Source organism: Juglans microcarpa x Juglans regia, chromosome 3S (assembly GCF_004785595.1).
Source record: "Juglans microcarpa x Juglans regia isolate MS1-56 chromosome 3S, Jm3101_v1.0, whole genome shotgun sequence".
NCBI lineage: Eukaryota > Viridiplantae > Streptophyta > Magnoliopsida > Fagales > Juglandaceae > Juglans > Juglans microcarpa x Juglans regia.
Window position 1 is genome coordinate 21586568 of NC_054599.1, and position 11780 is coordinate 21598347.

The 11780-nt window shown below is 36.5% G+C and overlaps 1 protein-coding gene across 4 annotated transcripts; it reads right to left on the reverse strand.

Annotated features, from left to right (window-relative positions):
- Positions 1–2629: 2629 nt before the first annotated feature.
- LOC121257375 (probable DNA primase large subunit) lies at positions 2630–11262 on the reverse strand. 4 transcript variants are annotated; one of them, XR_005939207.1, is made up of 21 exons: positions 11018–11262; positions 10391–10452; positions 10217–10320; positions 10042–10123; positions 9875–9934; positions 9628–9685; positions 8999–9018; positions 8585–8668; positions 8436–8500; positions 8181–8229; positions 8020–8067; positions 7840–7929; positions 7629–7688; positions 7187–7246; positions 6693–6767; positions 6446–6531; positions 5526–5619; positions 5324–5431; positions 4236–4303; positions 2855–2859; positions 2630–2765 (listed from the first exon to the last, which is right to left on the reverse strand). XR_005939207.1 is itself a non-coding variant. In XM_041158365.1 (19 exons), exons 1-19 carry the CDS (start codon positions 11148–11150, stop codon positions 4286–4288), a joined length of 1356 nt encoding a protein of 451 aa, XP_041014299.1. In that variant the 5' UTR covers positions 11151–11262; the 3' UTR covers positions 3773–4285. The 4 variants fall into 4 exon arrangements, 1 of the variants encoding a protein (XP_041014299.1); XR_005939206.1 differs by lacking the exon at positions 2855–2859 and having other exon boundaries at positions 2630–2854; XR_005939205.1 differs by having other exon boundaries at positions 2630–2859.
- Positions 11263–11780: the final 518 nt, after the last annotated feature.

The following is an 11780-nucleotide window of genomic DNA, read 5'->3' on the forward strand; positions in this document are numbered from 1 at the left end:
AGTTAATCACTTCTCTATCACTCTTAAACTAGGTCGCGATATTAGAGTTTGGAAACATTCTCATGATGGTAATTTTTCTTCCAAGTCTATTTGGAACATTTTTCGAGACCACTCCCCTCCCGTCAATGCCTTAAGCTTTATTTGGAATCAAGTCATCCCTACCAAAATTTTAGTCTTCGTCTAGAAACTGTGGCATAATGAAATTTTCCTCGATGATGGAATTCAACAATGTAGGATTCACATGGCTTCTAAATGCTCTTGTTGTTCTGAGGACTCTATTGAATACGCTAATCATAGGTTTTTGGATTGCTCTCTGGCGAAGAGATTTTGGTTTTATTTCTCTTATGTTTTTGGTCATTTTCTTATGGACTCTAGCTATAGGAAAAATACTGCTATTCATTGGTGGTCTTCTTTCAAGGGTTTTGACCAATTCAATTTACTTGCTCATTTATTACCATCTCTTCTCTTTTGGGAAGTATGGCTAGCTCGTAATAGAGCAAGATTTGACGATCTTAATACTATTGCCATTATCATTATTGGTAAGATTAAAAAGTGGCTCTGGGACCTAAACACATTGCTTAAGCCTGATGTTCTCAACTTTTTGCATATCTCTTGGATCACTATTAGGGCAAAAACACCTATCTTGGTCAAATGGATTCCACCTCCCTTGGGCATTCTTAAACTGAATATTGACGATGCCTCAAAAGGTATTTATGGGCCTACTGCTTGTGGTATTTTATGTTCCCATAATTGTTTTATAATTGTTGGTTTCTCTTGTTTTTTGGGTGTTAGTACTAACACTTTTGCAGAATTGTTTGCCTTAAGATTTGGTTTAACTTTGCGTTATTAGCTGAATATTATTGATCTAATTGTTGAGACTAACTCTCTCATTGTGGTTAATTGGCTCACTAAATGTGCATCTCCCCTTGGAATTACTCAACCATTTGGGATGATATTTTACATTTCAAGAATGATTTTTCCTTCGGTATTAATCATGTCTATAGAGAAGGTAATATGCTAGTAAACAGTCTAGCAAATTATGATACTATGGGACATACGGTAAGTTTTCATCTTTATTTCAACTCCCTAAGCATATGATTGCCCTGTTCTCTCTAGATCGTGCAGGTCTTCCCATTATTAGGCATTAAAATTTATAAAATTTTCCTTATTTTCTTGTAATATCTATATAAGGTCTTTATTTCTTTTTAGGAACTTGGGTTTGGGACTTTATTTTTCTCCTTGTAACCCATCATATGTACAAGGTATTCCTTCACAATATGTAATCAATAAAATTGGGATACTATATTCTTAAAAAAAAGAAAAAAAAGATGTATACCACTCAAAAAGATAAGGGATGTAAACCCAAAGCAGAAGTAGATACCAGACCGATGTGAAAACATTACCCAACTGTGTTCCTCGTAAGAGTGGGCAGCGGGGCCCTGCACCCCGCTGCCCCGTCCCACCGCGCCCCCACCCATGCGGGGCAGGGCAGGGCGGGGGTTCAGGCTCGCTCGAGCGGCGGGCGGCTCACCCGTGCCCCAGAAGACCTGCGGAGGTGAGGGACGGAGGGGGAGAAGCCCTACTCCGCTTTTCCTCCGCCCCGCTTAATATATATATATATATATATAATTAAAATTATATATATAAAAAAAACCCCATAAGTAAGTGAAACGACGCTGTTTTGTCATGAACAAAATTGCGTTGTTTCACTTTTAGTTAAGGTCCCCCATTCCCCCGCATCCTTCTCAAACTCTTTTCTCTCTCGCTCTCTCTCTTTCTCGATCTCTCTCACGCTCTCTCAGTCTCTTTGTCTCTCTCGTTTGATCTATTCTCTCTCTCGCACGACTGCACGAGCAGCACCACCGGGACTCCAGTCACTCCACCATTATTTGAACTTATTTTGAAACTTCGCATTCGCCACCACTCAAAGATAAGAAATCTGAAACCCTAGATTTTATTTTTTTAGTTTTGGATTGGAAATTGGAGGAAGGATGGGTTGAATCAGAGATGGAGGATGAGAATTATTGTGAATTTGTATGTTGTGGAGAAATTTGTGTATGTGTTTGAAATTTATCTCTTCTCTGTTTGTTTGTTGTTTTTTTTTTTTTTTTGTAGTTTGTATTTTACTATTTCTGGCCTCTGGGTGTACAGATTTGGAACCCTAAATCAATTTAGAGCTCATTTATTTTCAGAAATGAATTGAGATTAAAGTTAAAAAGTTGAATAAAATATTGTTAGAATATATTTTTTAATATTATTTTTGTTTTGAGATTTGAAAAAGTTGAATTGTTTATTTTATTTTGTGTGAGAATTTGAGAAAGTTGTAATGATGAGGTGAGATGAGATGTTTCCTGAAAACAAACAAGGCCTTAGAGTTCCAATCCGAAACCCCTAAATCAATTTAGGGTGAGGGGTGGGGGGCGGACGGATGACCCCCCTCACTCGCACCCCTTTATCCGAGACGAGGTCTCCCGCCCCCGCACTCTGGGGGCGGGGGACGAGAACGAAACTCACCACCCCACCCATGCGGGGCAGGGTGGGTAGGGGGCGGGTAGCACCCCTAGTTCCTCGCACATGGCCACAGGTATAATGATTATTAATGCAGCACGATATATTTTTCAAGCATTCGCAACTAAACACAGAAGATTCCATTGATATTAAAATGAGTACAAGAACATATGTTAGAAACCGCAACAAAATTGCATACTGCCATGCAGATCTTAATCAATTCTCATTGTATAATTGTCCACGAAAGTCACACCTACCTACATATATACATAAATACTCAATACGACAGAACAAGTTTTGTTACGGACATGCGCATAAAAATGACTGCATCCTCCAAGATGCTTACCTGAACTGGAGAATAAGTGAAAAGATCAAATTCATGTAGAGTTGTTCCATTACAAATGCAAAATTACATCGATATATAAATATATATTTATATAAAGTGGTCCGTGACCAATGAAAAATGATGACAATCAATGAATATAATTTGAAAACAAGACTACTTGGGCATCGCAATGGAAATTTAAAACCATTTTTTTCAGGCAAGGGAGAAATATAATACATGGCACAAGATCACCAAGAACTGGGTAAACCAACATGGCACGCTTCTTGCATAATAGGCCATGGATTTCTTTTTTTTTTTTTTCTCTTATATTATTCTCATTTTCCTAAAAAAAAAAAGACAGATCTGTTTTCAATAATGATTCTGTAGAAGCAATAATTTGAAATGTGTTATGATCATTAAGGTGAATAAGGATGGAAGAAGTCTGAAGGAGAGGGGAGCCATCAACTGAAGACTAGCAATAAACAGTTAGGCAGTTAGTTGTACACGTGATGGCACATGCCATTTAAGTAGTTTGCAATTACTCTTGTACCCTGACTTAGCTAAAGCAATGTACTGAAATGCCCTCAAGTCTTAACTGACTTAACGTCTGTAGTGTGTATAAAAAGGGAGGTAGTCTCTGATGTAATTCATTGAAGAAGATTAATAAAGTCTTTCTTGGAGGAACTGATCCCTCGAAGATCAGAGTTGTGATCAATTTCTGAGTGTGTTCTTACAAAATGAATAAAAGGTATGCCTCTCTGCTCATATAGACAACCCTTACAACAAACCACTGGTCAACCCAACTAATCTGATTAATCAAACTTCAATATTCCCAAGCTGAACACCAACCTGATGGACGAATTTGAGAGCTTTCCAAAGTTGCAACACGTGCTCAAACCCCCCCTTTCCAGTAATGAAGAATTTTCACTTTTGGATTACCTTTAACTACAACCCAGGTGCCATTAGATGCCATATTTTCCCATCAACCACCCACAATTTTAAGAAAAAGGAGGATCTACCACCAATGTTCCATTCGCACCAAATTCAGTTTTCAAGCATGAAGATAACTAAAATTATGCGACCTTCTTTTTAAAGTAAAACAGAGGCGGAAACTGGAAAGGCAGATATAAAGTAGATAGAAAGCTTAGCCTTTTGCCACTAGTAGAAATGTCTCAAGCATCTTTACAAATGGGCAGGAAAACAGACTCAAATAACTTTGGTTCCTTGAATAAAACATATGGGCAAAAAATGGGGAAGTGATCCGGTTCAGTTCAATGATTACAACTATAGGTCCTTTACCTGCCTTACACAACTATGATGAGAAATAGAGATTTGCGAGGGTGAGGGGATTGATCCAAATTTTTAAGAGGGAAAAAAAAAAAAAAAAAAAAAAAAAAAAAACCTGGAGATGGCTGCATCTCTTTCAGTCACAAGTGTGCCTGAAAATTCTCTTTACACTGTAGACTGGTTCTGCAAAAGGAAAAATTGAGTAAATACAGGCTAAATTACTGGAAACATTGTAAATTGCTAAGATCTAACTTATGATAGTCTGACTAAGATTTAAAGTTCCTATATTTTTAACTATACTAGAAAAATAATAATGATAACGAGCAAAAACTAGTGCTATTGGTACAAGTGTACAACTGGTTTTACAAAATATACAAGCTACCAGCTAACATGGCAGTTTATATAGCACTGCAATGCAATTCATTCCAGTTTAATGAGACGGCCCACACCTGCCAAATGCACGACACACATTTGCAAAGAAAGTTGACGGCCACACAGTTTGAAATATTTATTTTGTAAAACAACTCTTTGTATATGTAGCCTTTTCCAAAAAGAAAAATGCAGAAGGCCTCCAGAATATTTCATATATCATCTAGCTGCTTAAGATCTAAAATAAATAACAAATGAAGTTAATAATAATAATAGTTCAAAGAGAGGAGGCCTTTCAACTGATTGATCTTGTCCAATCCAAATGTAGCCACTTTGGCTCAAACTGAGGGATTGATACACCCCTACTTTTGGCTGGCACTCAGGCTTAATTTCAGGCTCACAATTGAGATCATGGTAAGTATCAGCAGATGCTTCATTCTATATGAATGCCATACATAAAAATATCCTATATGGTCCACTTAGTGGAGAATAGGTATCCAAGGTCAGATATATCATAGCAATTCAAGGAACCAAAAAAGGTATTGAAGTGATTCCCAAATAAAACTGGAAGGGCCAAACTTTCCCTGAAATCCATTCCACAAAATAAGATGAGCAGTTATCAAAGGACAATAATGGAGTGGAAAAGCTCAAGCCATTGGGTTAGATCCAATCTGAAAGGTTGATATAAGTTTCTTTGCGGAGGTACCAAACTTCTTGTGGAAGTGGATCTGGACAGTTAATAATGAACATCTTATTCAAATATTACTTGCAAAGGTGACTAAAAGTTCAACCATGACAATTAGATTAAATTAGGCTTCTCAAAACAAGATCTACCTTTGATTGCAGGTTCTTTTGGCTGTCAGTGAAGTATTGATTTGGATGGTTAATCCCGGCATCACATGATGTACCATGTATAGCTTCAAAGGTCAAGGTGCATGCCAACTGCATATAGGTTAGCCATTTATTGACAAAGCTTGACCAACATGTCTACAAAATCACCTGAAATCAAATTTATAGGTAGTTGATAATATCCAACCTGATAATGTCTACTTCGCACTTTGTCCATTACATCTTCAACTGCCCTGTTATTTAATCTCATTTTACCGAGGGCAGCTCTTAGATTCTCTTCACTGTTACATAAAGTTGACAAGCCAAGAGAGATGTTCCATTAGAATTAGTTTCCAATATTTCTAAATGTGGTGGTAGTGTCGATAATTTGGAACTAACTAAGAAATGTATGATAGATTTATTCAGTAAAAGCCTGTCTTGTGATTAAAGTCTACCACATTAGATAGCTATTTCTAACCCCAGAGAAAGGATGGCTACTAAAGGTAGATGATAAGCATAGAGCTGTAAGTAAAATATGCTGGAATGAATACAGTTTTTTTTAACAAATGCTACTTCATTTCGAAAAGGGGCATTCTGTGCAATAAGATTAATCCACAGATACAAATAGTACATTTTATTCACATTTTTATGAAAAAAGATTTACAATTTTATACCATTCCTTGATTGCAAATGCCATGATATCAACTGTCCAGTAAAAGTTCAATGACTCTAAAACGTTAACAAGTACAAAGTGCAAAACTTCTGGTATATGTGAGGCATCTTTGTGGGATTGGTGATGAGACAATTTTTTTTATTAGTGATAACAAACTATGAAACTGAAAATCAGCCAAAGGATGAAAAAAATCCGTTTACATACTTTAGGCATGAACATGAGAAAGAAATGCAATTATGGGGAATTACAGGGACTAAAGGATAGAGTGAAGCCCAGAAAGTTGTTGACAAGGTTGTCAGATGTAACGTGATGCTCTGAACAGCTTAGCCGGTTCAATTCCACATTAATATTTACATATTTTTACATGTAACCCCCATATTGATTTCTAAAAAGTTGAATTCTATGATTCATGATTGAAAATAATTGAGACAATCACAATTAGTAATAGAAGTGACCTGAAATGTCGATAGGGGCACCCATGATGATCTCCTACACCGGGAGATGAAGAGATGATCTTTTGACAAGAATAAGGAGTATAATCCTGCATATACATCCATAAATGTTTCAATGCCACAGACATCTACACGAGCAAGTAGAGGAAATAAAAATCCCCCACAAGGAATCTCTGAATAAGAGGTCAGCTCCTTTAAGAATGCAGCATTTAATATTAGTCTCTTGATGGGGATAGTTTTGATGTCTTACAGTTCTCTTCCCTTCTCTCCCATAATTATGGCGAATGCTGTATGCATATTCTTTGTCAAATCTTTCAGCACCAACCTATAATAAAATGATTAAGCAATGATATAAGATTTTTTGATCAATGCAAGGAACACGGCACTACATACCAAAGCATCTACCAAAACTTCAGTACACATGAGAGAGAGCGTGAGAGAAGGAAGCATCCAAAATAGTGCTTGCAAAGAGCACGTCTCTGTATTCCAAAATATAAACTCACTGTGCATACCAAAACATCTTTACATGTACACAAACAGGGTAACAGGGTAGGCACAGGTTTCTAGTCGTTACTGATAATTGATATATACATATATATATATATATATAATGTGCAGGTGAATTTGTACTAAAATAAACCTTTTGAATTGATGCATTTTGTAACTTGCAATTGATGATGTAAAGAATACAAGCAATATGCATATGAACATAAATAGCAAAATAATCCATTGTGCCATGCTTACCTTTTGGGAGAACTCAGCTTTCCAAAACGCAAGGGCATCATCCAGCTTCAATCCAATACCCTAAACAGGAAGGAAATTTAGAAGAAATGAGAGAGAACACACGAAGAAGTCTAACTAGTACCAAGAAAGTGAAAGAAAATACATGATTCCATCAAGAGTAATATAAAACAAGAACAGACCTAATATAAACCAATTACAAATAGACACATAGACTAATGTGTTGTACCTGCATGAAATAAAAACACAAATGCCAACTGGTTCTGACCACATGAAATGTGCAACAAGCATATGCATGGTATATCAAGCAAAAAAAACCATGCTAGCAGTTCCATGACTTATACAACTAAACGCCATAGCCTCACATAATAGAAATGCTAAATACACATGTAAGAAAATAGACTAGAAAGGTAGAAATGAATATAATGCAGGTTTGAAATACAACCTTGAGAAAGAGGCCGAACTGCATCCTTCCTCCATGCTTTAAGTGATGGTCCTCTCTTAGCTGACATAAATGACATAATAAACCATATGAACAAAGGAAAATTTTAATAAATGCGAAGGGATGTCAGAGAAAAAAAGAGATGAAAGCATACGAATGATGAATGACTCAATTGGAAAAATAGCAATCCTGATTCTACAAATAATTCTCTTACCTTTTCAAACAGGTGGCGCATGCATAGAGGAAAAGAACTCTGAGCTATTTGGTCAATCTCTTTTATGGATATATCACCCAGTTCTCTTGGCTAAAGTGGCATTAAAAAAATTAATCACAATAGAACAATAAATATGTAATTGAAGAGTAATAGGATAAGCTAAAATACTAAATAAAGTACCTCAGAATAGTCAGGACCCAAGTAGCTTGTGCATAGGGCTTCTACAATCTAGACATTCCAGTAAAAATGTCAAGTACCATACTGAAACAAATAGCCCTACTTTGACCTACAAGGTTCAGTATCCAATACTTCTTTTGATGGGTACATCATCCAATACTTACGGGAGCCAACCGATCGCTCTCTTGTTCTCTGATGGTAGATGTCCACTTTCTGCAAGCAGAAACAGCAAGTTCTATCATTTTGAAAGTCTAGCCCTTGTTTTGACAATAAAGAACAATGCATTGTGGAAATAAATGGCTAGCTCATCAACAAAACCGTGGACATGATGTAGAAAAATTTTAGGAAACAAAGACTGGTAGATGTTACAAACATATGATAATAGAAAACATTATGAACTTTACATCGCTGACAACAACCTGTTTGTGAGAATGAGTGCCTTTGATAGATGACTACGGAATTGATTGGCAACAAGGGAAACCACCTGTAAAGAGGGGGAAAAACATCATAAGATTGCTAATGACCTTTATTTCACTCAAGTACCAGAATAGCAAGAATTATTAGTAACCTGATTCATGGCAACGTATGCATGCCCTTTATGGACAAAAACTCTACGACCAGCTACAAGTTCTGGAACTTCTTCAAACGGTACCTTCATTGGGGTTAAGAAGGACATAAAAATACATAAGCCAAATTAAACTACCAAACTAGAGATGAGATACTACTCTGGAAACTATAAGGTGGGGGAAGCTCATCCATTTCAGATATATCTGATTACGATGCTTAAATAAAGTGAAAATCGCCAATGAAAGTTCTGAGCATACCAGCATATTTGCGTGATGGCAAGACTTTATAAGCGAATATTTCTTATACATTCAATATCATTTTTTAACCTTATCCATTATCTGTACCAGGATACCCGCCTATAAAACAAACGTATCTTTTTCTAAAACAGATGAGAAGAAAACAACAATAAACTAACCTTGTAGAATACCGCATCAGCTGCAAAAGAAGGGGCATAAACAAAAAGAGAAAGAAGATTAGAATATAAAAAATAATAATAATAGCTACGAAAGCTAAAACTTTTACAGTCAGAACCTAGACTTCAAGAAGAAGGAACCAAAATTTTCTAGAATTCTAGATCTTTTTCTTTCCAAAACAGCCAGTGAGCAAGATTTGAAGAGGCACGGTAATGTACACATACTTTATACCTCAATAATTGGATTCTCGAACATGCAGAAAAAGTGCGCAAGGAAAAGACCTCGACCTTGAATTTTTTTCAACTGGATGAATGTGAGGACTAACCAAAATGAACTTTCAAACCATCTCTTTGATGAGAGAAGTTACTTTGTTAGTACCATTCAAAACCCAAGAGAAATTTATAGATTTTATTATATTTCAGAACCTGCACCGAATACTTAAGACAATAATACAACGCAAGGAAGTCGCTTTCAGATCCCAGGACAAAATAGAATTTATAGTACTCACTCAAACTGTTATTAACGCAATTGTGGTGAAAATTACATTCACTCAAGTGCGTGGTGTGCACCCATTAGGACCAAAACACAGAACTAAAATGTTTTTGAGATGATAAGTGGCCAAACTCAGTACCAGTTGATAACGGCAGACCGATGGAACGTGCAACTTGGCTCAATTTGTCCTTCGTACTCTGTGGAGGAAAATGAGTTAACCAATAAAACTTACAATGGTTGAAACTCCAGAAGGCTTAGGCACTATATGTTCGAGAATTAGATGGGCCGAGGTCAGTCGTCTAACGAATTAGAATAATACCTTACTTTTACAAGCAGTTGCATATATTTGCAAAGTTTTCTCTATTAACCAGATTGCACATAATTACCTCAAATTCTGCGTTGCTAACTGCTTTGTATGGAAGGTCAAATTCAGCCATCAGTGCTCTCTGTAATCCAAACGAAGGATCACCGTCTGACTTGAATGAAGAACCAAGTGCCACATAGAATCTCAAAAGAGAAAAAGAACTTGCTACATAGAATAAGCAGAGCCTACCTGAGCTTCAGCGCTTTCAAACCGAAAACGGTAACGAAATAGGGCAGTCTCCATGGAAAGAAACCATTTTCTCAAGTCCTCCCTAAGACACAACATTTTGCAATTAGAATTAGAGGTTTTGGGATAACCATAAAAAGAAAAATATAAGCACAGAGCTAATGGACCAAAATCTCACGTTCTGCAATACGCGAGACGGAGAACAAAGTGGGATATAATATCCTTGTTGACAACCTCAGATGCCTCCGGATGCGTCATATTTGCTTTCCATAGATCGCGTACCTGTGCAAAGCATGTAGGTTAAAATGGAACTAATGTCGGGAAATGATTAATGTTAAGCGATAAAATTTACCAGTTGTCCCATTTCTTCCGGCTTCTTTCCACGGGACAAAGCATCAGAAATCCCTTTAAGAACTGCACCAGAAACAATAGCCCAGAATTAGCGCAACTCTGGAAGAACACGTGTTGAAAATTTGAAGTCCGATGACAAAGGCAACAAAAATCAAGTAACTATAAGGTCGATGTCATATCTACATCGTTTTGTCTTTAGTAAGGAAGAAAGCTCAATAAAACGGAGCCATATAGCTGTTGAATGCTCTAATTAGGTATTAAAAAACAGTCACACACTTATAATATTTCTATCTTTTCCTATATATTTTTAGCAGCCAAAGGGATCGGCAAAACTTTTAAACAAGAAAAAATATGAAAAAAAAAGAAAAGAAAAATAAGAACCCTACATCTCGATCGATTGCTTTGAAAGAGGAGAGGAATGTGTAGGAATCAAATAATTGATTGATCTGATTGTTTTTGTACAGTTGCTCGAGAACCAAACGAAGCATAAATATAATCCTCAGAAAATAAATTCGAAGAGAGTAAATTTCTCCAAATTTCCGTTCGAGAAGTTGAGCTCAGAGAGGAATTTCATGGATAGTAATAAGAAGTGGAAGAGTAAAAGTGAAGAAGATGAGAAGTGGAATACCGCGGAGGCGATCCATGGCAAAGAGCTCGAAATCCTCGAGTCTGACTTCGAGCGGTGGAGCGGAGCGGTAGAGAGGGAGGGTCGATACGGCATCGTAGTGGAGAGCTTTCCTCTGTGACCGAACGATCTCCATTTCGTTCTCCTATCCGACTCTCGAGAGAGAGCGAAGAACCCTATCCCCACCCCCCAAAGCGCCTACGATAGTGTCAGATCTCAGAAATGGCGCGCGCTGAAGACAAATTGGCGGGAAACAGTTCTTAAATGAGTTAAATGTTGCCAGGAATGGGCTCCACATAACACCTGGGCTCTCACCCAAGTTGGGCCAGAGACAGTATTAGATGCCTTAAACAGGCCCGGACAAGGATTAATCAATGAGATTAATGTTAAGTATAAATTTTAAATATATAAGTATTGTGCAAGTCTTTTATAAAAAAAATATCTCGTTAAAAAATAATTATTTTTTTGTATTTTTTTAAAATAGAGTCAACTTTTTTATAAAAATTTACACAAAATTTATCTATTTAAAACTTATACAAATCATTTTTCTTGTATAAATAATTTGAATATCATTACCTGTTATTAATATTATGTTATCTATATGAGTAATGCTATTTTTTTTTTCTTTTTAACGAAAATGGAGATCAGGCCTCATTATTTATTCATCTTCACTTTTGGCGGAGAAACCTATACAAAAACCTATGCTTCAAGCTGCTTATTGCAAAAAAAAAAATATACAATGAAACAAATAGCAACAGAAGGCAAA